Below are 23,638 nucleotides of genomic sequence, written 5' to 3'. Positions count from 1 at the left end.
AATTATTATACAAGTGTCAGATGTTTGAAAGACAGTGCTATTCAAGTTGCAAAAAATAATAATAGTAAGATTCCTTAAAGTGTCACAGCGCTGGTAGCTTAGTAGCATAAAGCAAAGAAAGATATCACACATATTTGAACAAACTGTAGGATTTCTAACTAGTTATTACACATTTGCTAAAGAGGACAGTGGAACTGCCTTCCCCTGGTCTGGTTGCCTGGACATATATGTATGTGTGAGGGAATATAGAAAATTAGAGAACCCCGTACTTTTCACCAAGTCCACACTACTAGCCGGGTCCGAGCCACTGTGGCCGCTCACCTGGATGACTGCAGGGGCCTCCCACCTGCCCTCCTTCCCTTACAGACCATTCTCAAGGCTGGATCAGAGTGCTCCTTTGAGAACTGGTGGAAAAGTAATTGAAAAAATATATCCCATGCAGTAGACCTAATAGGCACAGAGATGGAAAATAGGAGAGAAAAGATAAGAACATTTTAAGAACTATCCAAGGCTCAAACATTTGGCTATTGAGAGTTTCCAGAAAGAGGAAAACAGAAAATAGCAGGAAATTACAAAAGAAATAATCTTGGAAAATGCCCTAGAACTGAAGGATATGGGTCTTCAGATCGAAAGGACCCTACTGAAGGCCTAGGGCCAGGCAGTCATTGTGAAGTGGGTCACATGCAAAGGGTCAGCAGGTAGCGTGACACTGGCATTCTCAACAAAAACATAATAAACAAAGAAAATTAAGATGTCCTCTCAGAAACAAAGTTATTTTCAACTGAGAGCAAAGAGGGGATAAATGGTGATGGAAGGAAACTTGACCTGGGGTGGTGAACACACAAAACAGTATACAGGTGATGTATTACAAAATTGTACACCTGAAACCCACATAACTTTATTAACCAATATCACCCCAATAAATTCAATAAAAAATTTTTAAGTATAAGGGAGAATTAAAGATCTTTTTTTTTTCAAGCAGGCATTATTTCCATAATCTCTTTTCCAAGCACAACATTCAATTAATCAGTCAACAAGAATTAGGAGGGATGGGCTGCAGATGGCAGGGACTCTAACACAGGAGAGGACCAAGGAAATTCATGCAGTGAGGACAAATGGGAGCCCCAGGATAACAGTTCCACCGCAACCTAAGAGAGCAGTACATACCATGTGTATTATCCATTTGATGTTTTTAAAATTACTTTTTAAAGATCATGAACGTCTGGCCTGACCAGGTGGTGGTGCAGTGAATAGAGCATAGGACTGGGATGTGGAGGGCCCAGGTTCAAAACCTCAAGGTCGCCAGCTTGAGCGCGGGCTCATTGGGTTTGAGCAAAAAGCTCACCAGCTTGAGCCCGAGGTCGCTCACTGGCTTGAGCAAGGGGTCACTCAATCTGAGATAGCCCCTCAGTCAAGGCACATATGAGAAAGCAATCAATGAACAACTAAGGAGCCGCAAGAAGAATTGATGCTTCTCATCTCTCTCCCTTTCTGTCTGTCTGTCCCTCTCTCTGTCTCTATCTCTGTCACAAAATAAAAATAAAAAAAAGAACATGAACATCTGAAAATAGCCTTCACACACTATTTAGAGATGAAGATTATAATCATTATCCCTTACCCGTGTGTACTTCTTTACAGTTTACAAAGGATAGTATGGGACAACACAGGCTTGTTGTACCAATATGTGTAAAATCCCTAGCATTGTAGTAGCTATATACCATTGCTTTCAAGCATTTTATTTTTGTCTGAAAGCAGCCTGTGAGATAAGAAGGTCAATCTCATTTCACTCAAAAGATAGTGGAGGCTCCAAGTTGCTAGATAGACTTCTCCCAAGTTCATGCAGCTAAGTAAATGGCATAACAAAGATTCAAATGGAGATGAGTCTTTGGCTTTCAAATTTCCCCTGAGTAAAATAAAACAAACACTTGAACGAGCTGTTAATAGGACTATAATGAAATAACATAAATAAGTATAAAACTAGTATAGTAAAAATTGATGTAGAGGTAAATAAATACAACAGTACTAATGCTTAGATAGTTACCTGTTAGTAAGCTGATAAGTATTCCCACAAGTATTGTCACCAAAGTTCCAATGGTACTGAAGTGTAGATATGATAAAGAATACCAGTTGTCCATCAGTGGCGTCCTAAGAGAGAGTAGGGCATAACTATAAGCATTCATGGGATGCTACTAGAAACTAAGAGGGTCAACAATCCTCAGGGCAAAGTCAAAATATATATAATATTTAGCAATGATTTTAATGTCATAATCTTCTGTCCCAATATTATCTTATTGGATCTGGAATTGAAAGTATGACTTAACCTCAACCCTATGCTGTCATACTAGAAGTCCACGTGTATTCTTTCCACTGTGATTGATGTCTCAGGCACTGTTCTTGTCATTTGAAAGTCTATCATTAAAAAGGTAGATAAGGTTGGAGAGATAAATACAATAAGCAAGTAAACTAATAAAAAGTATAATAATTTCCACGGATGGAAAGTGCTGTCCAGAAAAGAAAACATGATAATGTTACATTAACAGGGTGAAAGAAGGAACTACATCCTAATGTGTGGTTCAAGAAAGCCTTTGTAAAGAAGTGAAATTTGAACTGAGATCCGAATGACAAAAAAGTTGTTGAAGAAGGCATCCTAGAGGGAGGTCGACACCAGCAGACTGAAGCGCACTCTGAGCAAGCATTAGACTCTTGAAAAATAAAAACTGAATCTGGGTAGCTGAAACCCAGCAGCTAGGCAACCAAAAGGTGTCTGATTTCATCTTCAGTGAAACTGACCTATGTATGATTTCCTGAGATGTCATGTGGCTTCAGGCCTTCCTGCCTTTGCGTGCACTGTTTCTCCATTCTGCAATGTACACTCCTTCCTTTTGTCCCTTCTGCCCAACCTTGTTCACCTAATTAACTCCTGTTCATGTAATATTCTTCTTAAAAGGGTTCCTTTATTCCATCCAGTAATAGGCTCTTCCTCCTCCTGGCTCCCATGACAGCCTGGGAATACCATTTATCTCAGCGTATTGTTTAATAGTTTATTTTCTTGTCCAACTTTCCTTCTGGTCATTTTCTGTGACAAGAATGACTTTCCAGACCTTCTACCTCTTGCCATCCTCTGCATTCTCCAAATAGTACTACGTCCCTGAAGTCTTTGTGCTAATCTACACTCCAAATTTGTTTATATTCATTTTTTAACAATCATTAAGTATTTATTAGTTATTTACCAGGCACTAGTTATTATTCTTACTGAGTTGTTTTGTATATATTAACACACTCTCTCCAGCTAAATTATAATTTTATGTAAGGCAGGAACCACAGTGAATGGGAAGGGAAGACTTTCTATAGATACCGCATCAACAGCAAGTCCAGGGCTGAGTCAGGCTCTTCCTCCTCCTTACTTTATGCTCAAAAATTTTTGTTTATTAGCTTATTGTTTTTTCTAAATAAGCTAACATACAAAAGTGATTATTATGGTTCCAGACACACAGTAAACCTCAGCTCATTTATTTATTTCAGGAATGCAAATAACCATTCTTTTCTTAGACTCTAAAATTAGGAGAGATATTTACATAGCCAGAACAAATAATAAGCACAATTGTGAAGTAAGAAGTACACCCTAGCCTGACCAGTGGTGGTGCAGTGGATAAAGCATCAACCTGGAACACTGAGGTCGCTGGTTGGAAACCCGGGCTTGCCCAGTCAAGGCACATACGGGAGTTGAGGCTTCCTGCTCCTCCTCCTACCCTTCTCTCTCTCTCTCTCTCTCTTTTCCTCTCTCTCTTTTCCTCTCTCTCTTTTCCTCTCTCTCCCTTCCTCTCTCTGCTCAACTCTCTAAAATGAATAAAAAGAAGAAAAGAAGTACACACTGTCCTCCCAGTTACCCTTCCATTAATCTTTTATCCCCAGCTGATTCTATCTAATGACATCCCAACACATCCCTCATCAGTGCTTTCATGCTTGTCTAGACTGCCTTCTGAATTTCCTTACCCCTCTCCCCACAGCAACCCACCAAGCCGAATCTCTCTAAATATACCCCGGGCTCTGGGACTGCCATTAGTCTCTACCCATTTAGAGTTCCAGCCTTGAACTCCCACTGACAAACATTATCAGAGCTGAATTTCCCCCAGCACATCATGAACCACTAATAATGGTCACACTACTCCTCTCAAGAGTGCTCCATTTTAAATAATAATAATAATAATAATAATAATAATAAAAGAGTGCTCCATTTTGAGAGAGGGATATCATGTCTTGACTCAAAGGAAATGGTTCAATAATGGTTTCATTCGAGGCAAGTAAGAACCATGTCAATACTTTAAGGGCCATGGCTTCATATTTACAGTCTTTGGACATATCCAGGGAATTTATGTTTCAGGCTGGACATTAACACAATTGACCCAACTACCTGTGCAGTCAGAAATTTATGTGTAACTTAAGATTGACCCAAAATTTTTTTTTTAATTTTTTTTTCTTTATTAATTTTTAGAGAGGAGAGAGAGAGAGAGAGAGAGAGAGAGAGAGAGAGAGAAGGGGGAGGGAGGAGCAGGAAGCATCAACTCCCATATGTGCCTTGACCAGGCAAGCCCAGGGTTTTGAACCAGCGACCTCAGTGTTCCAGGTCGATGCTTTATCTACTGCGCCACCACAGGTCAGGCGATTGACCCAAAATTTAACTGCTAATAGCCTACAGTTGACCTAAAGCCTTTACAATTACATTAATAGTAAATGAACAAATATTTTGTATGTTATATCTATTATATACTATATTCTTAGAATAAAGTAAACTAAAGAAAATATTACTAAGAAAATCATAAAGAAGAGAAAACACATTTACAATACGGTATGTTTTCATTGGAAAAAAAATCTGTGTATAAGTGAACCCGCACAGGTCAAACTTGTGTTGTTCGAGAGTCAACTGTATACCCACTAAAGAAAGCCTTCCTCTCATATCTGCTATCCAATAAAACACTTATCTACCAACAAGTCTACATCATTTCATTAAACCAGACAACATCAGTATTTGGAATCTTTAAAACTGAGCAAATGGAAACTTCCATCATATGTAGATAATTGTAGCTTTTAGTTAGTAAAGGCTATATACTTCAAAGACTGTATAAACAATGTTTTTTATTTGTTTTTATAATTGAGCTTTTCATTTTAAAAGTTGTTCAACTGACAAATACAGTTTTTTTCATTCAACAAGACCTGGTATTTCATAGCATTTAACCATAATAGAATTTTTGTCATCGCTACTATTCAAGTCTTCTCCAAAGCTGTAGGTGAGGCAAAAATTTCCATAGAAACTTAGAAAATATAACTTTTTTTTTGCTCTTTCTGAACAAAATATTATAGCTAGGAAGCCATATGGACTCTTCTCATTTCAGAATTATGTGTAAATCACAGAATTGCAGGTAAGACAAAAAGCAACTAGGGTTCTCAACCTGTTACACACATTTTTAAATTATGACATTTTAAAGCTAAATTCAGTACCTTCCGACGTTGCTCATTTGAAAGGTACTAGTAGAAAGTGGTATTCCTGTTGTCATCCCATCTGTCCCATTATATGTGCTATTGCAGCCATAGGTTTCAAGGCTTAGTGGCAGTGTTCTCTCAGGAAGTGGAGGGTAAAGTTGAGCTCCAATTCCCACCCAGAAAGAAACAGCAAATCCAACCATCAGACCAATAAGGGCTCCCTGCAAAACAAGAGTATTTTTAAAATGAAAACAACATAGTTTGCTTTGAGATGGAAATTCACATTAGAAGGTTAAGCTCAACATGGTCTAAATCAAGTTTACCAGCTTCCTTCTAAAACTGTTCCACCTCACAAGATCCCTACCTCTGGTCAAGGGCAGGACGGGCACTGATTCCTCAGCCCCGAGGACTCTGTAACCCCATTCCCTTTCTTCACATTCCTATCTAGCCAATCACCAATTTCTGCCCATTTTTCTTTTCATATGTCACATACTTCCATTCCTTCCACTCTGTTTCCAAAGCTTGCACTTTGTTCTGGCCTCCTTGTCTCTTTCTACCCGGATAACTACGAGATTTGACACCAGGCCGACTCTATTTTTATTTAATTTGTGAACAAACAGCATGCCACATGAGCCACAGACTATAAGGAAGAAAGCGTGCACAGAATTTAATCCTATACTTAACAGCATGCACGGCTAGAACTGTGTGTGCTATAGGGTGAATAGAGGGGAAATAGCAAGCAGTTTTCACAAATGACAGCAATGGTACATACAACCAAGACAAATATTTCTAGGGATAAATAGAGATATCCTCTCTAAAGACATTTGCTTTCTCAAACTGTGGAAGAATTAGGTCCCCTGCCCCTACTCTTCACCTGTAACCCAGGCATTCTGCCCACCCATGAATGATTCCAACCCTAGTTCCAAATGATGAGGACAGAAGGAACCCTAGAGCTGGGAAGCCCTATCCTCTGTGGTGGAATCCCCCCCCCCCATCCTTTCTTTAAGAATAATGATCAGAGAGGGCAGCCAGTACCCCAGTCTCCACATAGAGAGGACAGGAGGGAATATTTGAAGTAAGGGGGAAATCATAAGCAAAATCATAGGGTAGAAAAAAACAAACAAATGAACAACAATGTGTTGATGAGACAATGAGAAGGTTGCTGACAAGGTCAGAGCCATAAACCTTTGAAAGAAGAATTAGGTTTCTTTATTTTTTCTTTTAATTAATTAATTGTTTTTAAGTGAGAGGAAGGGAGATAGTGAGACAGACTTCCACATGCTCCCTGACTGGGATACACCTGGCAACCCCGTCTAGGGCCAGTGCTCCAGTACTGAGCTATTGTTAGTGCCTCAGGTTGATGCTCTCATACCAACTGAGCCATTCTCAGCACCCGAGGCCAATGCTCAAATCAATTGAGTCACTGTCTGTGGGAGGAGAAGATGAAGTGAAGGGAGAGAGGGAGAAGGAGAGAAGGAGATGGTCACTTCTCCTGTGTTCCCTGACAGGGAGTTGAGCCTGAGATGTCCACGCTATCCACTGAGCCACCAGCCAGCGCCAAAATAAAGTTTCTTTATTTTTGATGCCCTGATACTTATAATACAGTTCTGGACATATTGTAGACATTCAATAAATATTTTTTAACAATATAAATTTGGAATGGTAGGGTAGCCAGCTGTTACTCTCAGCTGGCTTGCTTACTCTCAGTATTATACATAGCTTGATCAAGGCTATGCAAAATTAGAAAACCCATGTGAGCAGAAATTTTCAGTGCTCTCTACTCCCAGGACAGTTCTAAGCCAATAAATATTCATTGAACGAATGAATGAATAAATAAATGAATGAGAGGGGAGATAAAGAAGGAGAAAGGAAGGGAGGAAGAAAAGCAAAGAAGGGAAAGGAAGGAAGGGGGGGGAGAGAGAAGGAAGAAGTCCATTCCAAGGCAAGGGTAGTTGTTGTTTTTTTGTTTGTTTGTTTGTTTTGTTGTTGTTTTTTTGCTGGTGAAAAATGATGTAGTTAAAAAGAAAAAGGTACTTTCCTATTTTAATAAAAAATACTAGTATCTTATTTCTCTAAAAAGGACATGGGATGTGTCAGACCTACTCATTTACAGCTTTTCTGGAGGCAACCCATGGTGGAAATAAATGTCAATAACCTAAAGGCAATCTTTAAAAAAAATTTTCAGACACTCAACAAGCCACTATGCACTTCAGAATGCAGAGAGTCTAATCAAAGCTTTAATATTCTGGGGTAGATACAACCAGTCTCTTTCATTACAATTAATTTCTACCAAACTAGCCTTTAATATGATACTTCATTGAGAATAATTAATAATAATGACAATAAATCCCTTATTAGTATCTGCCTTACTCATTCCTAATGCATTATGAGGTAAATGGAATTCTAACTATAAAGCCATCGTTCCACGGTTATTCTACATCGGTCTGAAACAACTGTGCACATGAGCAGTTTTTCCTGAATTTTAGCTGATGGTAAAACTGAACCAGTGAGTTTTCAGATACATCATTTTAATTGCATGTATTCCAAACAGTATTTAGTTCCTTTGAAGCACAGGTGTATCAATATATATCCTTGCAGAAGAGCAGAGCTATTCCCTCTTTTGGATACTATTCCCAATTATGATCACCACTTTGGGGCTAGAACCGTATTGTTGGAGCTACAGCTTTAAATATCAGGAGTAGAAACTTTTCCGGTCAAGGTTGTGAAGACCTTATTGCTTCTCTTCGCTGTACTGTGGATATTCATAGGTATCCTCAGCTGTATTGTCTTTAAATCTCTCATACCTGAGCCTGTCAGTCTCCTTCATTAATTCCTAATGATTAATTTTCAAGAAGGACAAAAAGACAAATGCACAAGAAATGTTGCCCTTTAGCTATATCATGAATATTTGAAATTGCACTATGTTGTCCTGACAGTTTTCATTTGGCTTCATAGATGCAGGGTCCTAGTGCATCATATTTTACTGAGCACCCCAGCAAAGTTGACATGAGTAATTTAAGTCATTGAGACAAGTCACTAATGATGGATGTCATAGAAACCACATCTTTATAACTGAGAATAGATTGTAAAGCTGTTACTACTGGATTTTGGAAAGAAAGCTTTACACGTATTCATTCTTTATACTTACGATTGAGTTGGCAAAGGGAACCAAAATGCCCAAAGAAAACAAGGCCAGAAGTGGTCCACCAACCATGCCAATTATGCTGAGGGCTGCCTATGAAAATAATAAAAAGTCAGCAATTAGAAATCTCAAACCCAGAGTAAAAATGTTGCAAAGTAATGTCATCAGGATGAGGATTTAAAGTATTCAGGCTCCTCCCAAAAAGAATAGCAGCCTTGTCACACTGGCAAAGAGATCACTAGAACTTGGAAGCTTCTGCTTCATAGTCTCAAGTATCCACATGCTCCTTCTGGTATCCTCAGTAAGGGAAGCAAAATGTAAGGAGGTGGAGACTCAGGAGGCAGTGGAGGCACCCATACGAATGCTGAGTTGAGACTGACAACACTTCTCCCAGCATCGTTCTTGCAGACCTTAACAATCAATAACATCACTCCTTTGTGCTTTGATAGTCTCAAAATCCTCCTCAAAACCAGAATTGTAGATAAATACTGCTAAGCGACCACAGATGGCCAAGAAACCCAATGCTGTCCTTGGTTCCCTAACTGTGGAACAAGAATGAAAACCATGATTTAAAAAGGGGCTGATCAAATTATGTAGAAGAGATTTAAAATCTAATTGACTAATTGCAAACTTTGCTTTGATGTATAGATACCAAACTCATGGTAGTGAAAAATATTTACCATGTGAAGAATGGAGAAATGCAAACAGGCGAAACTTCCCAAAGAGCTGTGTTCCCAAGAATCAGATAGCTCATTTTTGAAAGTGGGTAAGATTATAAAAGCATCAGAAACATATGAATTTGTTCACAGAGAAGAAGCCAACCTTATGAACTAGGGAAGGAAAGTGGGGAGTGTGACAGAGAATGTGCGTGAGGAGGATGTGGACCCAGGATATAATCCGAAGGAGTCACTTCACAACTTCTCTGAAGCCAATCTCAAAAGGTTACATACTCGAGGATTCCATTTATATAACGTACTTGACATGGCAAAATTATAGGAATGGAAAACAAATTAGTGGTTGTCAGGGGTTAAGGAGGAACTAGAAGCAAGAGAGAAGTGGGGGTGGCTATCAAAGGCAATATGAGGGCTCCTTGTGGTGAAGGAAATGCTCCATCTTTTGACTGTATCAAAGTCAGTATCCTGGCTGTGATACTGTACACCCGTTTCGCGATGTGTCACCACTGAAGGAAAGCAGGTAAAAACGCGTATGTGGGGTCTCTGTATTACTTCTTACAATTTCATGTAAATCTACAATTATTTCAACATAGAAAATTTAATTTAAAAAAATTTTTAAAGAATATTTAGTCATCTCTGTTCTTAGTCTTTGTGTAAATATATAAAAAGAGAAGTCCAGAAGGATGGTCACATCAAGGTTAAAAATAAAAAGCGATTATGACTCAACACTTGGAGGGTCAGCTCTTACCTGCAACAAAGGTCCCATTAGGGATGCCAGAGCAGCCATTCCAATACACAGGGCTCCAAACAGCACACCTAGATGGACAATGTAAAAGCCAGTGTAAAGTCTACACCCGGAGGATTAGAATTTCCAACAGAATAAGCCAGTGGTTCTCAAACTTTTTTGAAGTCAGAGCACATGTAAAATTCTACAAATAATTATAGGCGCACTATATACAAATTTGTGAGAAATATGTTGTAATAATTAAGTCAAATATTAAAGAAAAAAAATAAAGTCCAAGCGTGCTTTTATGGTAATTAAACAAAATAAATACAACAAAATTAAATTTATTCTGACATTAAAAAACATTTTTATATTACATTTTTTGAGTTATGCTTTTTAGAATTCATAAAAAAAGAGAGGTTAAAAATAAAATGACAAAAAAGTTATATATATAGGTACGTTCTCAGTAAGACTTGTAAATTCGGCAGGTCTGGGCGCGAAAGTTTTTTCATTCTTGTGTTTATGAGAAACATGAGCCTGATGTGTCCTAGTGACTTCTCAATGTTTGGGCATATATTTGAAAGGCAAACTCTTATTTTCTTGATCAATACATTGTAAAATTCCTCTCTTTTTAATTTAATTGGGTTGAGTGCAGAAAACCCCCACCATACATATCATCTTAACTTTACATCAAACAACGGATGGAAGAAACTTGCCTCCAGTCTTTCCGGGGAACCTGAGGGGTAATGTAAACAATCTAGAACCAGCTTAACAGCCTTTTGCAACCTAATCAGATAAGTGAGGTGGGGGGTTGAGCACACTATCAGTTTACAGCCAATTCCCCACACCTCTGTCCCCTAAAAATCTAAACTCCAAAAACCCTGTTGGTTTTTTGGTCCCCAACAGGCACATATTTCTCTGGAACACCGTAGGGCGCACCTGGAAATCTTCTAGGGTGCACCAGGGTGCCCTGGCACACACTTTGAGAACCACTGGAATAAGCCATCACACCTTTGATTCCAAGTGAGTAATATGACTAAAGTGAAGAATGGCCCCGTACATGAGAGTCAGCTAAAAGAGGAAAGGGTGTTTTCCTACAGAATCAGTAGTGTGTGACAAGGAAAGAAAATCCTGATATTTTGTCCGAGGATTAATTACAACATTACGTTATATAAGGAAAGAATCCCTAGAATTAGCAATAGGGATTTTTAAAGCTAAGAACTATTGTGTTCATCTAATCCTCCAACAACACTTCTTTTATATATATAAAGGAAGGCCCAGGTGTGTTTTCAGTTTGCCAAAATAAAGTATACAACTCAACTCTGCTCTGTACAACATGGTGGGGGAGGGGAACGATAAACATCAGAAATTAGTCTTCTGACTTTAAGTGTTCGTGGCTTATGGGAAGTGGTGATCTACACAGAGGGGTGGGTGAGGACCTCGTAATCACCATCAACAGCTCCAAGCCTTTCCAGTTAAGCTAGCAAAGAAAGGTAGTATTATATTCTCCCTTCTGTGAACTTTATCCCCAAAACTTGTTTATAGAAACTCTCAAGCCACCCCTGGTGGTCAGATTATGGGATTTTTTTGACTTTCTGTATTTCCCAAATTTTCTCCAAGTACATGTTTCACCATTAAAAGGTAGGAAAACTTGCCCTGCCCCAATTTTATTTTTAAAAACTTCCATTCAGCAAAAGTCACCTGAAGTCACTCAATGTGTATAATTTCCCATACATAAAACTTAAAATATAGAAAAGTGAGAAATTTATTTTCATCATAAAATAAGTGCATTCTTTGTATAATGTTATCCTGAACTTATACTAACCCTCATACCTTGGTTAAGAAAATTGGGTAAATAATCTTATTGTACCTAAACCTTGTATAGTATAAACCTTATATTAATTTTTTTGCAAATAGCTCTTATTGCAATGATTTTAATGCCTCTGAATCCTAATATAAATAGTATTAGCTTGATCTTTCTCCACTTGATAGCTCATGATTGGTCCCCATTGGAGCTGTTGGTATTCAAAGTTATTGAAAACACAGACAAATCATCTGTCATGTTCTTCTCTATGAAGTCCTTACTATAAACACCTTAAGAAAATAATTTAAAATCTTATTATTAACCATCAGCACCATCATTCTTTGAGTCCCAGCGAATGCCTCTTATTCTACATGCATTCTCTCTAAACCTCACAGTGTCCCTCAAGGTAAATATTTTTCCTGTTTTCCATATAAAGAAACAGAGGCTCAAGTGGTTTATTGGGTTTGCTCAAGCCTCATAGTGAGTAAATTAGTGAAGCAAGATGGGGTTTGTCTGGCTTCAAAAGCGTCTATTCATTCTACTAAACCACCTAGCTTCAATAATCCCATAATGAGCCAATCTAAATACTCTTCAGGAAGCACTGAATTATTCTGAAGTTACACTCTGGGATTAAAACTGGGTACATAATAAAATGGTACAATACTATTTAAATTTAGGGGACAATGAAGAATATAAATTAAGTACAGTGGTACCTTGAGATACGAGCTGACCAACATACAATTTTTAAGATACGAGCTGCAACTTGGTCCTTATTTTTGTTCAAGATCCGAGCGAAATTCTGAGATACGAGTCGTGATTTGGGAAGCTGCCGCTAGTTGGCGCGTTGGTGCACGGGTCCAGTAACAGCAGCACAACACCAGCATCTTGTTCTTTCCACGTGTTACACACAGAATCAAGTCAAATCTCATGCGCTGTACTCGTTCTTGCATCATTTTTGCATTTTTTTTACTAACTTTTCTTGTGTGCTATCATGGGGCCAAAGAAAGTGAGTGTAAAGGACAGTGATGAGAAGAAGAAGAGAATGATGTCAATAGAAGTAAAGCAAGAAATAATAGAAAAACATGAATGTGGTGTACAAGTAATTGAACTGGCAAGGCTGTATGACTGCAATACATTTACAATTTGTACCATCCTTAAACAAAAGGATGCCATCAAAAGCGCAAATCCAGCAAAAGGGACTACAATTCTGTCCCAATTAAGGACAAATATCCATAAAGAAAAGGAGAAGCTTCTGCTGGTGTGGGTGAAATGGTAGCACACAAGAAAAATTAGTAAAGAAAGAGCTGGCAGGAGATAAAGTGACGGAGACTGTATATGTGAAAAGGCACGTATTATTTTCGGCGACTTGAAGAAGAAAGAACCATCAACCTCAAAAGAAGCAGCATAGAGAGATGACGTCAGAGTAATAGCGGGGTAGGAAGCGATACCGATAAATCTCCCCAAACCTCAACAAAATCTTCAACCAGAAACAGAAAAACCTATCCTGGGAGCCTCCAGAAAAGAAGCAGCAGAAGATACGTTTAAGGCAAGTCATGACTGGCTTGAAAATTTCAAGAAGAGATCTGGCATCCACTCGGTAGGGAGGCATGGTGAAGCTGTGAGTGCTGATGTTAAGGCAGCTGAGGAGTACATCTCACATTTTGCTGCGCTTATCACAAAGGAAGGCTACATCCCCCAACAAGTGTTCAACTGTGACAAAACAGGATTGTTTTGGAAAAAAATGCCCCGAAGGACTTTCATCACAAAAGAGAAGAAGCTGCCAGGCCATAAACCCATGAAGGACCATCTCACCCTTGCATTGTGTGCAAATGCTAGCAGTTACTGAAAAGTAAAGCCACTGCTAGTGTATCATTCCAAAAATCCTGGAGCCTTTAAGACTTGCAAGACTCTTAAAGAAAAACTGCAGGTTATGTGGCACGCCAATGCTAGGGCATGGGTTATGTGGCAGTTTTTTATTGAATGGGTAAATCTCATCTTTGGTCCTGCAGTGAAGAGATATCTTCAAGAAAATAAACACCCGAGGAAAGCATTACTAATCCTTGATAATGCTCCAGCCCACCCACCTGGTCTTGAAGATGACATTCTCGATGAGTTCAAATTCATGAAAGTCCTCTACCTCCCACCCAACATGACTTCAATCTTGCAACCTATAGATCAGCAGGTCATTTACAACTTTAAAAAGCTTTACACAAAGCATTTGTTCTGCTGCTGCTTTGAGGTGACTGAGAATACAATTCTAACCCTTCAAGAGTTTTGGAAAGATCACTACTACACCGTGACATGTTTATGCATTATTGACTTGGCATGGCAAGAAGTTACAAGAACCTTGAACTCAGCATGGAAAAAGTTATGGCCTGATGTTGTTGCACACAGGGACTTGGAAGGATTCGAACCAAAGACCAAGAACCGTTGGAGGAGATTGTGTCCCTCAGAAAGTTGATGGGTCTGGAGATAGATGAGGGTGATGTAAACGAGCTCGTCAAGGAACATGAGGAGGAACTCTCAACTGAGAAGTTGAAAGAGCTACAGATGATGCAACAAATGGAGCTTCTGCGAGAGATTAGTAGTGAGGAGGAGGTAGAGTCAGAGGAAGTGATTTCTACAAGTGAAATTAAAGACATGCCGGCAATGTGGGAGAAGCTTTCAAGTTTCATTGAAAAGAAACACCCAGAAAAAGTTTCAACTGGTCTGCTTCAGCACTTTTTAATGACACTTGTTTGTCACATTTCCGTAAACATTTTAAAAGGCAGGCAAAAGCAAACCTCTTTGGATAGATTTTTATTCAAAAATCCTGCAAGTGAAAGTGCTGAAAGTGCAGCCAAAAGGCAAAAACAGTGATGATTAAATGAAAAATCCGTAATGTTAAGCTTAGGTTAAGTTTAAAGTAAGAAAGTGCATTTTTTTTACAATTAATTTTTTTGTGGTTTCATTTTAAGTAAAGAAAGTGCAATTTTAGTTTTGTTTAAAGTAAAGAAAATGCAGTTTTAGTTTATATTTAGTGTTAAGAAAGTGCAGTTTTAGTTTACGTGTCTACAGTGCCTGCATCACTCCCTCCCTCCTCCTCTGCCATTCACCTCCGTTAGCCGCACTCGTCTGTCTCCAAGGTAAGAATACAGTACTAAATAACACTTTTTTCTTTTATTTTATATATTTTGTTATGCATTGGTAAAGTATACATGTGTGTTTCTTAATTAAAAACATGTCTTTTTTCATAATTTAGGATGGTTTGGGGATGTTTCAGAGGGTGTGGTGAAATGGTAGCACACAAGAAAAGTTAGTAAAGAAAGAGCTGGCAGGAGATACAGTGACGGAGACTGTATATGTGAAAAGGCATATTTAATTTTCGGCGACTTGAAGAAGAAAGAACCATTAGCCTCAAAAGAAGCAGCAGAAGATATGATTTCTTAAAATTTTGAATTTCTTAAAATTTTGGTCTAAAGTTGAAAAGGAAAGGGATTGAATTCCCCCCCTCCCACGTGGCTAAAATTTTAACAGATGAGGGTTAAATCTATTTCAGTTATTTTAAATGGGAGAAATTTGTTTGATTTATGAGCTGACTGACTCACAAGCTCAGTTACAGAATGAATTAAACTCATTATCTCAAGGTACCACTGTACTTGTTCCAGGCTATTGTCATGGCAATTATATATAGAATTATGGCACAAAGCAGGGTATTATTTACAATTTCTTTGGTAGTCTATTAGCATTACTGTACTAAAGTTAAGATTCTTTTGTTGTTGTTAGTCATTCATTCTAGAGCATGAAAACCCTAGATGTCAAAAATGAAGAATGAAGTACATTCAGCAGGTTTCTTCGAGTCAGATAGTTAGAGGCAGATTAAGGTCAGATGAGGCCCTGGGTGCAGCCGCACAAGGCCTCTGCAGGGTAGTATGTGTATAGTATGCAGCATAGTAATGAAATAATGAAAATAAGCAAATATAAACATACTATCAGGTTTTACCACTGATTGTAAACTTGTACATAATTAAAATTGCACATATGAAACCAAACTTGGTGTCATTAGAAAAAAGTGTAAATTTGGGGTTTTGCGGGACCCTTCAGAAGTCGGGGCCCAGGGCGCACGCCCAGTGAGCCCGTCATTAAATCCCCCTCTGCAGGTAGTATATTTGAGTCATCTGGGAACTGGAGGCCTTTAAACCTTTTCAATCAAGTTGATATTTAACCCCTAATCAGGTTCTATAATCTAAGAGAAGAATTTGAACATTCCTTGCACAATTTTATAGACCATTTCTAGGACAGTCTATGTGTGAAAACAGAACAATTAAGTCCGGTCAAAAGTCCTAATGCTCCGTTTCTTTATCTTCAATTCATACACACAGACTATTACCTTAAAGGGACAGCTTCTTCTTAGCTAATATAGGAAAAGTGTTGCTCTTTGTTCCAAACTAGGATTTCTTAAAATTTTGGTCTAAAGTTGAAAAGGAAAGGGATTGAATTTTTCTCCCCCCCCCCCCCCCCCCCGTGGCTAAAATTTTAACAGATGAGGGTTAGAAAGAAGATAGAAAAGGAGAGCCAAATAGGGCCCTTGGAAATCGTTCTTTGTGTTTTCTGACAATTAACTGTTTGACACGTCTACCAAATCTTGATGGCAAATGTATGGGCATACATACATATATATATTTACACTCAGAGGTTCTTACTCTGTATTTTCCATGCAAAAGACTATCTCTAAAAATCATCTCCCAGAACTAAAAAATGAAATTGTGAAAATGGAAACTTACTCATTCCTTGGGAAATCCAAGAGAGAGCTCTCTCTGAAAGCGAGCTGAACTTGGGTTTGACCACATCTTCCACGGTGACCGCTGCTAAGGCATTAATGCTGGAGGACACTGTGCTGTAAGGGGAAATGAAACTTTTGACTTTGTAATATTTAACCTTTTATGATACCTTAAGCGGGGATGAGAAAGGGGAAAACCAACTGTTACTTCTGAACTATAACCAGATTTCTACTATAATTTTTGAAATTTAAAAAGAAATGTTATTGAATTTATTGGGGTAACATTGGTTAATAAAATTATACAGGTTTCAGGTGTACAATTCCATAACACATCATCTGTATATTGCATTGTGTGTTCACCACCCCGAGTCAAGTCTCCCTCCATCACCATCTACTATGTTATTTTTAATGATCACAACATCCTCTTCCTGGAAGCTGTTATCCAACAATGATTCAGGCAACAGTCATAAGATTAACAATAAAAAGGGATAATTTAATGTTGCTTCATATTGCGATTATCCCTCAGTGTCTATGGAAAGAATCTACACAGATTATGCAGTATTAGTACATAATGACTTCAAAACATACTTTTCTTTGTGCATAGAGGGAACTGTCATAAATCCTCACTAACATACACCATAAATATCAATAATATTAATTTCCTGGTTTCTCACTAACATGCTGTAGTTTGTTAACAGTATGAATTCCCTAGAGCAAACACAGAAAGAAAGTACAATGAATAAGTTCAAACACAGTGTATATTATTCAGCATGTAAATAGGAAATGTTAATTCTAATTTTCCATCTGACCACACTTTAGACATATGTCTATTTTAAACCAAGACTGTAGGTACTCATTTTTGATAGTTAATAAAAGCTCCCATCAATGATCACCATTATTGTGATCCTATAGGGTAGGTAATCTGGTACTAGATAGTAGGGGCCAAGTTAAAAGTGGAGACCAATGATAACAGACTGCTTCCCACAGAAATAAGAGCCAGACCAACAGAGGATACTGGAGTAGACTGCCTCCTTTTGCCCATGTCCAGAATTCAGCTTCATCTCCACAAATAGCCAATAAAAAAAGAAAGAGCTCAACAGGAAAGCCATGTATAATTAGAGTCACAATCCATACCTTAATGTTCCACTGTAAGCACAGGCCACAAAAAGTCCAGGAAGCCCCGGGTAATCTTGCAGAATGTCCAGTACAAAATAAGGCATGAGCTGAAAAATTCCAAAATGTACTACTCAGTACTATTTGTTCCAAAATAATATTAATTAATGCCTCATTTATCTTGTGTTTTTCAAGAACTGAAGGTAGCTATTTCATATAACTGAAATACCCAAGTACCTAAAGTTAAACGCTTTCACTGCTAAGATTTAAAGAAAATAAGAACATAGTAGTTAAGGCTGCAGACTAGGAATTCAGACAGATATGGCTTTTTTTACTTAGTTCCTCTGAGCTTCAGTTTCCTCATCTGTAAAAGAGGGGCAATAATACTAACCTCCTGGAGTTTCTGTAAAAGTTAAGTTAGATAATATATGTAAAGTTATTAGTACAATATATAGAATTTAGTAAGTGCGTAATAAAGGTAGCTATTCTCATTCTTTGAAATAATAAATCAATTTAAAGGAAATACTGCATACACCTCTGTGCCTAAGTAAATAGCATTTACTTAATTTAACTTTACTTGATGAGTCAAAGGCTATCCTTGTGAACCTCAATCACTTCCCAGGACTGAAAGTATAATTACGGCTGCATGAGACATAGTGACAAGTGGTGAGTAATGTCAGGAAATTCCTGACATTTCTAACACTTGCTTCCTTTTAAAAAGTTCCTGAAACCACCTTGTTTTTTGTTTTGTTTTGTGTTTTGTTTTTTAAGTGAGAGGAGGAGAGAAAAACAGACTCCCTCGTGCGCCCTGACTGGGATCCACCTGGCAACTCTTGTCTAGGGCCAATGCTCGAACCAACCAAGCTATCCTCAGTGCCCAGGGCCAACACTTGAACCAATTGAGCCACTGGCTGCAAGAGGAGAAAAGGGAGAGAAGGGGGAGAGAAGGTGGAGAGGGAGGGTAAGAGAAGCAGATGGTTGCTTCTCCTGTGTGCCCTGACTGGGGATCAATCCGAGATGTCCATATACTAGTCCAATGCTTTATCCACGGAGCTAACTGGCCAGGTATCAACTTTCTTTTTTGATAATTACTTTAAAAATACATACTGTATTAAACAAGGAAAAGAAAGTGTATGATTTCAGCACTGTGTAACATAGCAGTCTTCCAGCAAAATTAATTTTTTAAACTATAAGGGCCCTAAGTAGATAACTTTCCAGAAAAAAAGTATCCTCTCATTTGTATTGAAACATTATTATTCTTTCTCCCATAAAACAGAGTAGATGACAGTTCCTACTAGACTCTTTTAATTTCACTTAACAAAGGTTTATTGGTGGGATATGGAAGAACATCCTCTACTACTTCAAAGATCTGTGTTGAATTGTCTTAGCAATGCTTCCTCCTAAGCTTACTAACTCTTTATTCACAGATAATGAGAATAGCACTTCTCTCTATATGAGTTTAAGACCCAATTTTTCTAAGCTATCTTAAAAGTTTAACTTCAAGCAACAGTCTATATATAAGCACAAGGGAGATAATAATAGAAATCTACCTCAAAGCACAACTGTGAGAATTAAAGGTTGAAATTTATACAAAGCACTTATGATAGTGCCTGACTCAAGGCAAGTATTTGATGAGTGCTTGCAGCAATTCTTATCTATTAGCTATGTGACATTGGGCAACTTTTATAACCCCTCTAAGATTAATTCATTCCCTCATCTATAAAGTTAGAATTACAGATTGTAAGAATGAGATAAAGTATGCAAAGCTCTTGGCACAGAATCTCATCACATAGTTGGTATTCAGTCAATCTTCACTTATTAGATCCATTTCTGTCAGTTAAAAACTGAAAGGTAAGGGGAATACAATCAATAATATTGTGATAAATTTGCACAGAGATATTCACAGATGATCACTAGAATAAGTGGAATAACAGCCTTGTATGGCATAAAAAATGTCAAATCACTATACTGTATACCTGAAACTACTATAACTAATATAAGATTGTAGACCAATTATACTTTAATTAAAAGAAAGAAAAAGTGGAAAGTAAACTATTTATAAATGGGAAATCTAACAATACCACGGAAAGTTCCATGGTGACATGTTTTGTGTATACTTTTGGCTTTTTAAAAGTATGTTTACATTTCTACTCCCAGCCTTGAAATATTTCTGTTTCACACTCGGCTTGAAATGTTTTCAGGTATTTCAATATTTTAATCTTGGATAGAGCATTCTTTATTCTTGCTATACCTGCTAAAGTAAAACTTTGCCAAATGCTTTATAGAAATTAAAAATGGGTCACATTTATCTACAAGAACATAAATACTCTGTCCTCCCAACTAGTAAGCTTTCTGAATGTTATCAATGCACATGTAGGAAAGACATGGTACTGAACCTGATCTGGTGCAGACACTTGATTGTTTGTCCAGGGATCACAGTCATGGTACCTGGAATACAGGGCAAGCCCACAAAGCACTACACAGACGAGGATTACCCAGAGTCCCACGAGGTTGATGTAGAGAGACCTAATGAAGTGAAAACATACCAGTAAATGGTCATTTCTATCCCAAAGAAGAGGAAACTTGTTATATAAACAAAAGAAACCTCCATGATTATATTCAATAAATGAATATTATCTTTTGTTTATCAAAAATGTTACTTATTTTATCATGGCCTGACCTTCTACTTTTTTTTTTTCCTGAAGTTGGAAACGGGGAGGCAGTCAGACAGATTCCCGCATGCGCCCAACCGAGATCCACCCGCATGCTCACCAGGGGGCGATGCTCTGCTCATCTGGGGCGTCGCTCTGTTGCAACCAGAGCCATTCTAGCACCTGAGGCAGAGGCCATGGAGCCATCCTCAGCGCCCGGGCCAACTTTGCTCCAATGGAGCCTTGGCCGCGAGAGGGGAAGAGAGAGACAGAGAAGAGGGAGAGAGGGAGGGGTGGAGAAGCAGATGGGCACTTTTCCTGTGTGCCCTGGCCAGGAATCGAACCTGGGACTCCTGTATGCCAGGCCAACGCTCTACCACTGAGCCAATCAACAATGTGTTTGGAAATACTTGGAATAGGTGAGGTTTTCCCATTGAATGAATGTATTCTCTTGGTCAGAGTTCCATGGGTATTATTAGCTTTAGAATAGTATCTAACTAGACTACTTCAGGGCTTCTTGTCATGAAGTAAAGATTTTAATAGTCAACAGGTCAGCAACTATTACTCGTTTTCCTTTTAAAAGTAACACTACAGTGTGTCTGTAAAGTCATGGTGCGCTTTTGACCGGTCACAGGAAAGCAACAAAAGATGATAGAAGTGTAAAATCTGCACCAAATAAAAGGAAAACCCTCCCAGTTTCTGTAGGATGATGTGGCAGCATGTGCGCATGTGCAGATAATGATGTAACACCGTGTATACAGTGGAGCAGCCCACAGCCATTCCAGTCGAGATGTGGATGGTACAGAGGAAAGTTGTGTGTTCTGTGGCTCGCAAAATTCAAATCCATAATCAAAGTGCAATGTGAATATCGGCACGTTTATAACAAAGCGCCACCACAGAGGAATAACATTACTCGGTGAGATAAGCAGTTGAAGGAAACAGGCAGTTTTGTGGAGAAACCCCATTCTGGTAGGCCATCAGTCAGTGATGAGTCTGTAGAGGCTATACGGGACAGCTACCTAAGGAGCCCTAAAAAATCTGTGCGTGAGCCCACATTGAACTGCACTGAATAGGTATGAAACTTAGAGAGTTTTCCTTTTATTTGGTGCAGATTTCACATTTCTATTGTCTTTTGTTGCTTTCCTGTGACTGGTCAAAAGTGCACCATGACTTTACGGACACACTGTATTATAAACTACTCAGTTTACTTAGCATCTACATAGTGACTCGTCAAATGTGTTTAAATGTGGGTGGCAATATCATCCATTAAGTATAAAAGGCAAACCTATATTCCTTGGACAGTATCTTCCCCAAAGAATAATCAGCATTATAATACACGGTGTTTACCCTAGTAGAGTGCAAAGATTTACAGCAGTGGTCCCCAACCCCTGGGCTGCGGACTGGTACCGGTCCATGGGCCATTTGGTACCGGTGCGCAGAGAAAGAATAAATAACTTACATTATTTCCGTTTTATTTATATTTAAGTCTGAACAATGTTTTATTTTTAAAAAAATGACCAGATTCCCTCTGTTACATCCATCTAAGACTCACTCTTGATGCTTGTCTCGGTCACGTGATGCATTTATCCGTCCCACCCTAAAGGCCGGTCCGTGAAAATATTTTCTGAAATTAAACCAGTCCATGACCCAAAAAAAGGTTGGGGACCACTGATTTACAGGACAGCACTGGATCCAGCCCTGGGTGTAAATCCTGCTTCTCTCTACCATATGTGACCGTGCCGTCCTTCTGACCTCTGTGCTTTGTCCAGATTACTCTGCCTACTTGAGATGCTGTCACTCTTCTCCACCTGCCCACACGTGACCATTCTTCAGGATCGGCCTGGTTCACAGGAATCTTTCAACCAGGATTTACAGCCCATGATTTGACATGGGAAAAGGAATTCACATTTACTAGACCTTTCCCATCTGTGTTGAACATAGTATTTTATAATACCTCCCATGAGATATATAATATTTCTTATGCTCATTTGACAAGTTTAGAAACTGAAGTTCAGGGGGACAAAGTGACTTGCCTGGGATTACTCAAGAGCAGGATTATTAACCCATGACTGTGTTTGAAAGTAAAACACACCAGCACACCTGTAAATATAACGCTCTGGAATATTTCCTCTGTTGTTACAATGTTTCATGGAACTATTATACTACCTCTTTCGTGTTTTCTCACTTTTTACATTCTTGCATATATATTCCTAAATTGCAGCTCAGTTACTTCATGACAAGGTTCATATATTTATAATTTTTCCCATAATTCCTTATACAAACAAATGCACAATACATGCTTATTTATTTGATAAGATTTGTTTTACTTAGTAATTCCTATAAATATTTTTAACTGTCTTATTTAAAACATATAGTACCATTTTGTTCTATTTCATCTTTTCCTAAATAAGTATATCATTCATGATACAAGAGAAAAACTGAAGCTTGACTTATGAAAGGGTTTCCATAAAGATAACTAATGGTTATTAATGATATAGATACCATAGTTTGGCTTACAGTTTTGCTTGGAATCTGTTTTTACAGGAAATATATCTCTGCACTTGGGATTGGTTGACACCATACACACTGGTCCACGTGAAGGTCCCTCCTATAAGAATTGTCCAGAATGTGTGTCTTTGCAAAGGATTAGGATCAAAACTAAATGAAAACAAACAGAAAACAAATCTGAACTACTGGTTAAAAAAAAAGAGAGAGAGAGAGAGAGAGAAATCTTTCAGAAATAGTATTTTTGGAAGCAAGCAATGTATGCCAACATAAATATATATAAATATATACGTGCAAATTTATTGAGTAATTATAAAAGGTAGAAATATTCATAATTTAAATTCAATGAAATAAAATCGGTCCTATCACAGATTTGGGAACTCTGGATGGGATTGGGGGGAAATGAATGTTCTATCATTCTGATGATTTATATAAATTGTTCTCCCATGTGCACAGGAAATAATTTAAATAAGTCTGCCATGCTGTCATCAGAGAAGAGCATGAAGCTAAAAAAAGAACAGAAAGGTACCTAAGTACATCACAGCAATAGGTAAGGTACTGAAATGAACACAAAATTGACATATCTTGTATATATATGATTCCTCTCCTAGCACATGTATAAGTCATAGTTCTAATTTATATTCAAACTTGAGAATTCAGCAATTAATAGTTTAATGATTTTCATGTTTTAAAACTACTATGCCATTATAATTGTGCTTTCTTACAATGCTGTGTGTACAGATAAATACTAATAGTTGAAAGTCACTTTATAACATGTACTAAATATT

General features: G+C 38.1%; 1 protein-coding gene across 1 annotated transcript in view; it reads right to left on the bottom strand.

Moving 5' to 3' along the window:
* SLC5A8 (solute carrier family 5 member 8) overlaps positions 1-23,638 on the bottom strand; it is a 47,289-nt gene that overhangs the window by 5,654 nt on the left and 17,997 nt on the right. The window contains exons 6-13 of the mRNA XM_066356832.1: positions 22,863-23,003; positions 20,091-20,220; positions 17,716-17,804; positions 16,586-16,698; positions 10,043-10,110; positions 8,627-8,713; positions 5,497-5,699; positions 2,042-2,145 (exon numbers count right to left, since the gene is read on the bottom strand). Of these exons, the coding sequence (XP_066212929.1) occupies positions 2,042-2,145; positions 5,497-5,699; positions 8,627-8,713; positions 10,043-10,110; positions 16,586-16,698; positions 17,716-17,804; positions 20,091-20,220; positions 22,863-23,003 (935 nt within the window). The remainder of the gene's footprint in view (positions 1-2,041; positions 2,146-5,496; positions 5,700-8,626; positions 8,714-10,042; positions 10,111-16,585; positions 16,699-17,715; positions 17,805-20,090; positions 20,221-22,862; positions 23,004-23,638) is intronic.

The sequence above is a fragment of the Saccopteryx leptura genome, chromosome 1, assembly GCF_036850995.1.
Source record: "Saccopteryx leptura isolate mSacLep1 chromosome 1, mSacLep1_pri_phased_curated, whole genome shotgun sequence".
Classification (NCBI taxonomy): domain Eukaryota; kingdom Metazoa; phylum Chordata; class Mammalia; order Chiroptera; family Emballonuridae; genus Saccopteryx; species Saccopteryx leptura.
The sequence above is the reverse complement of the archived record's forward strand: the minus strand, read 5'-3'. Positions and strand labels throughout refer to the sequence as shown.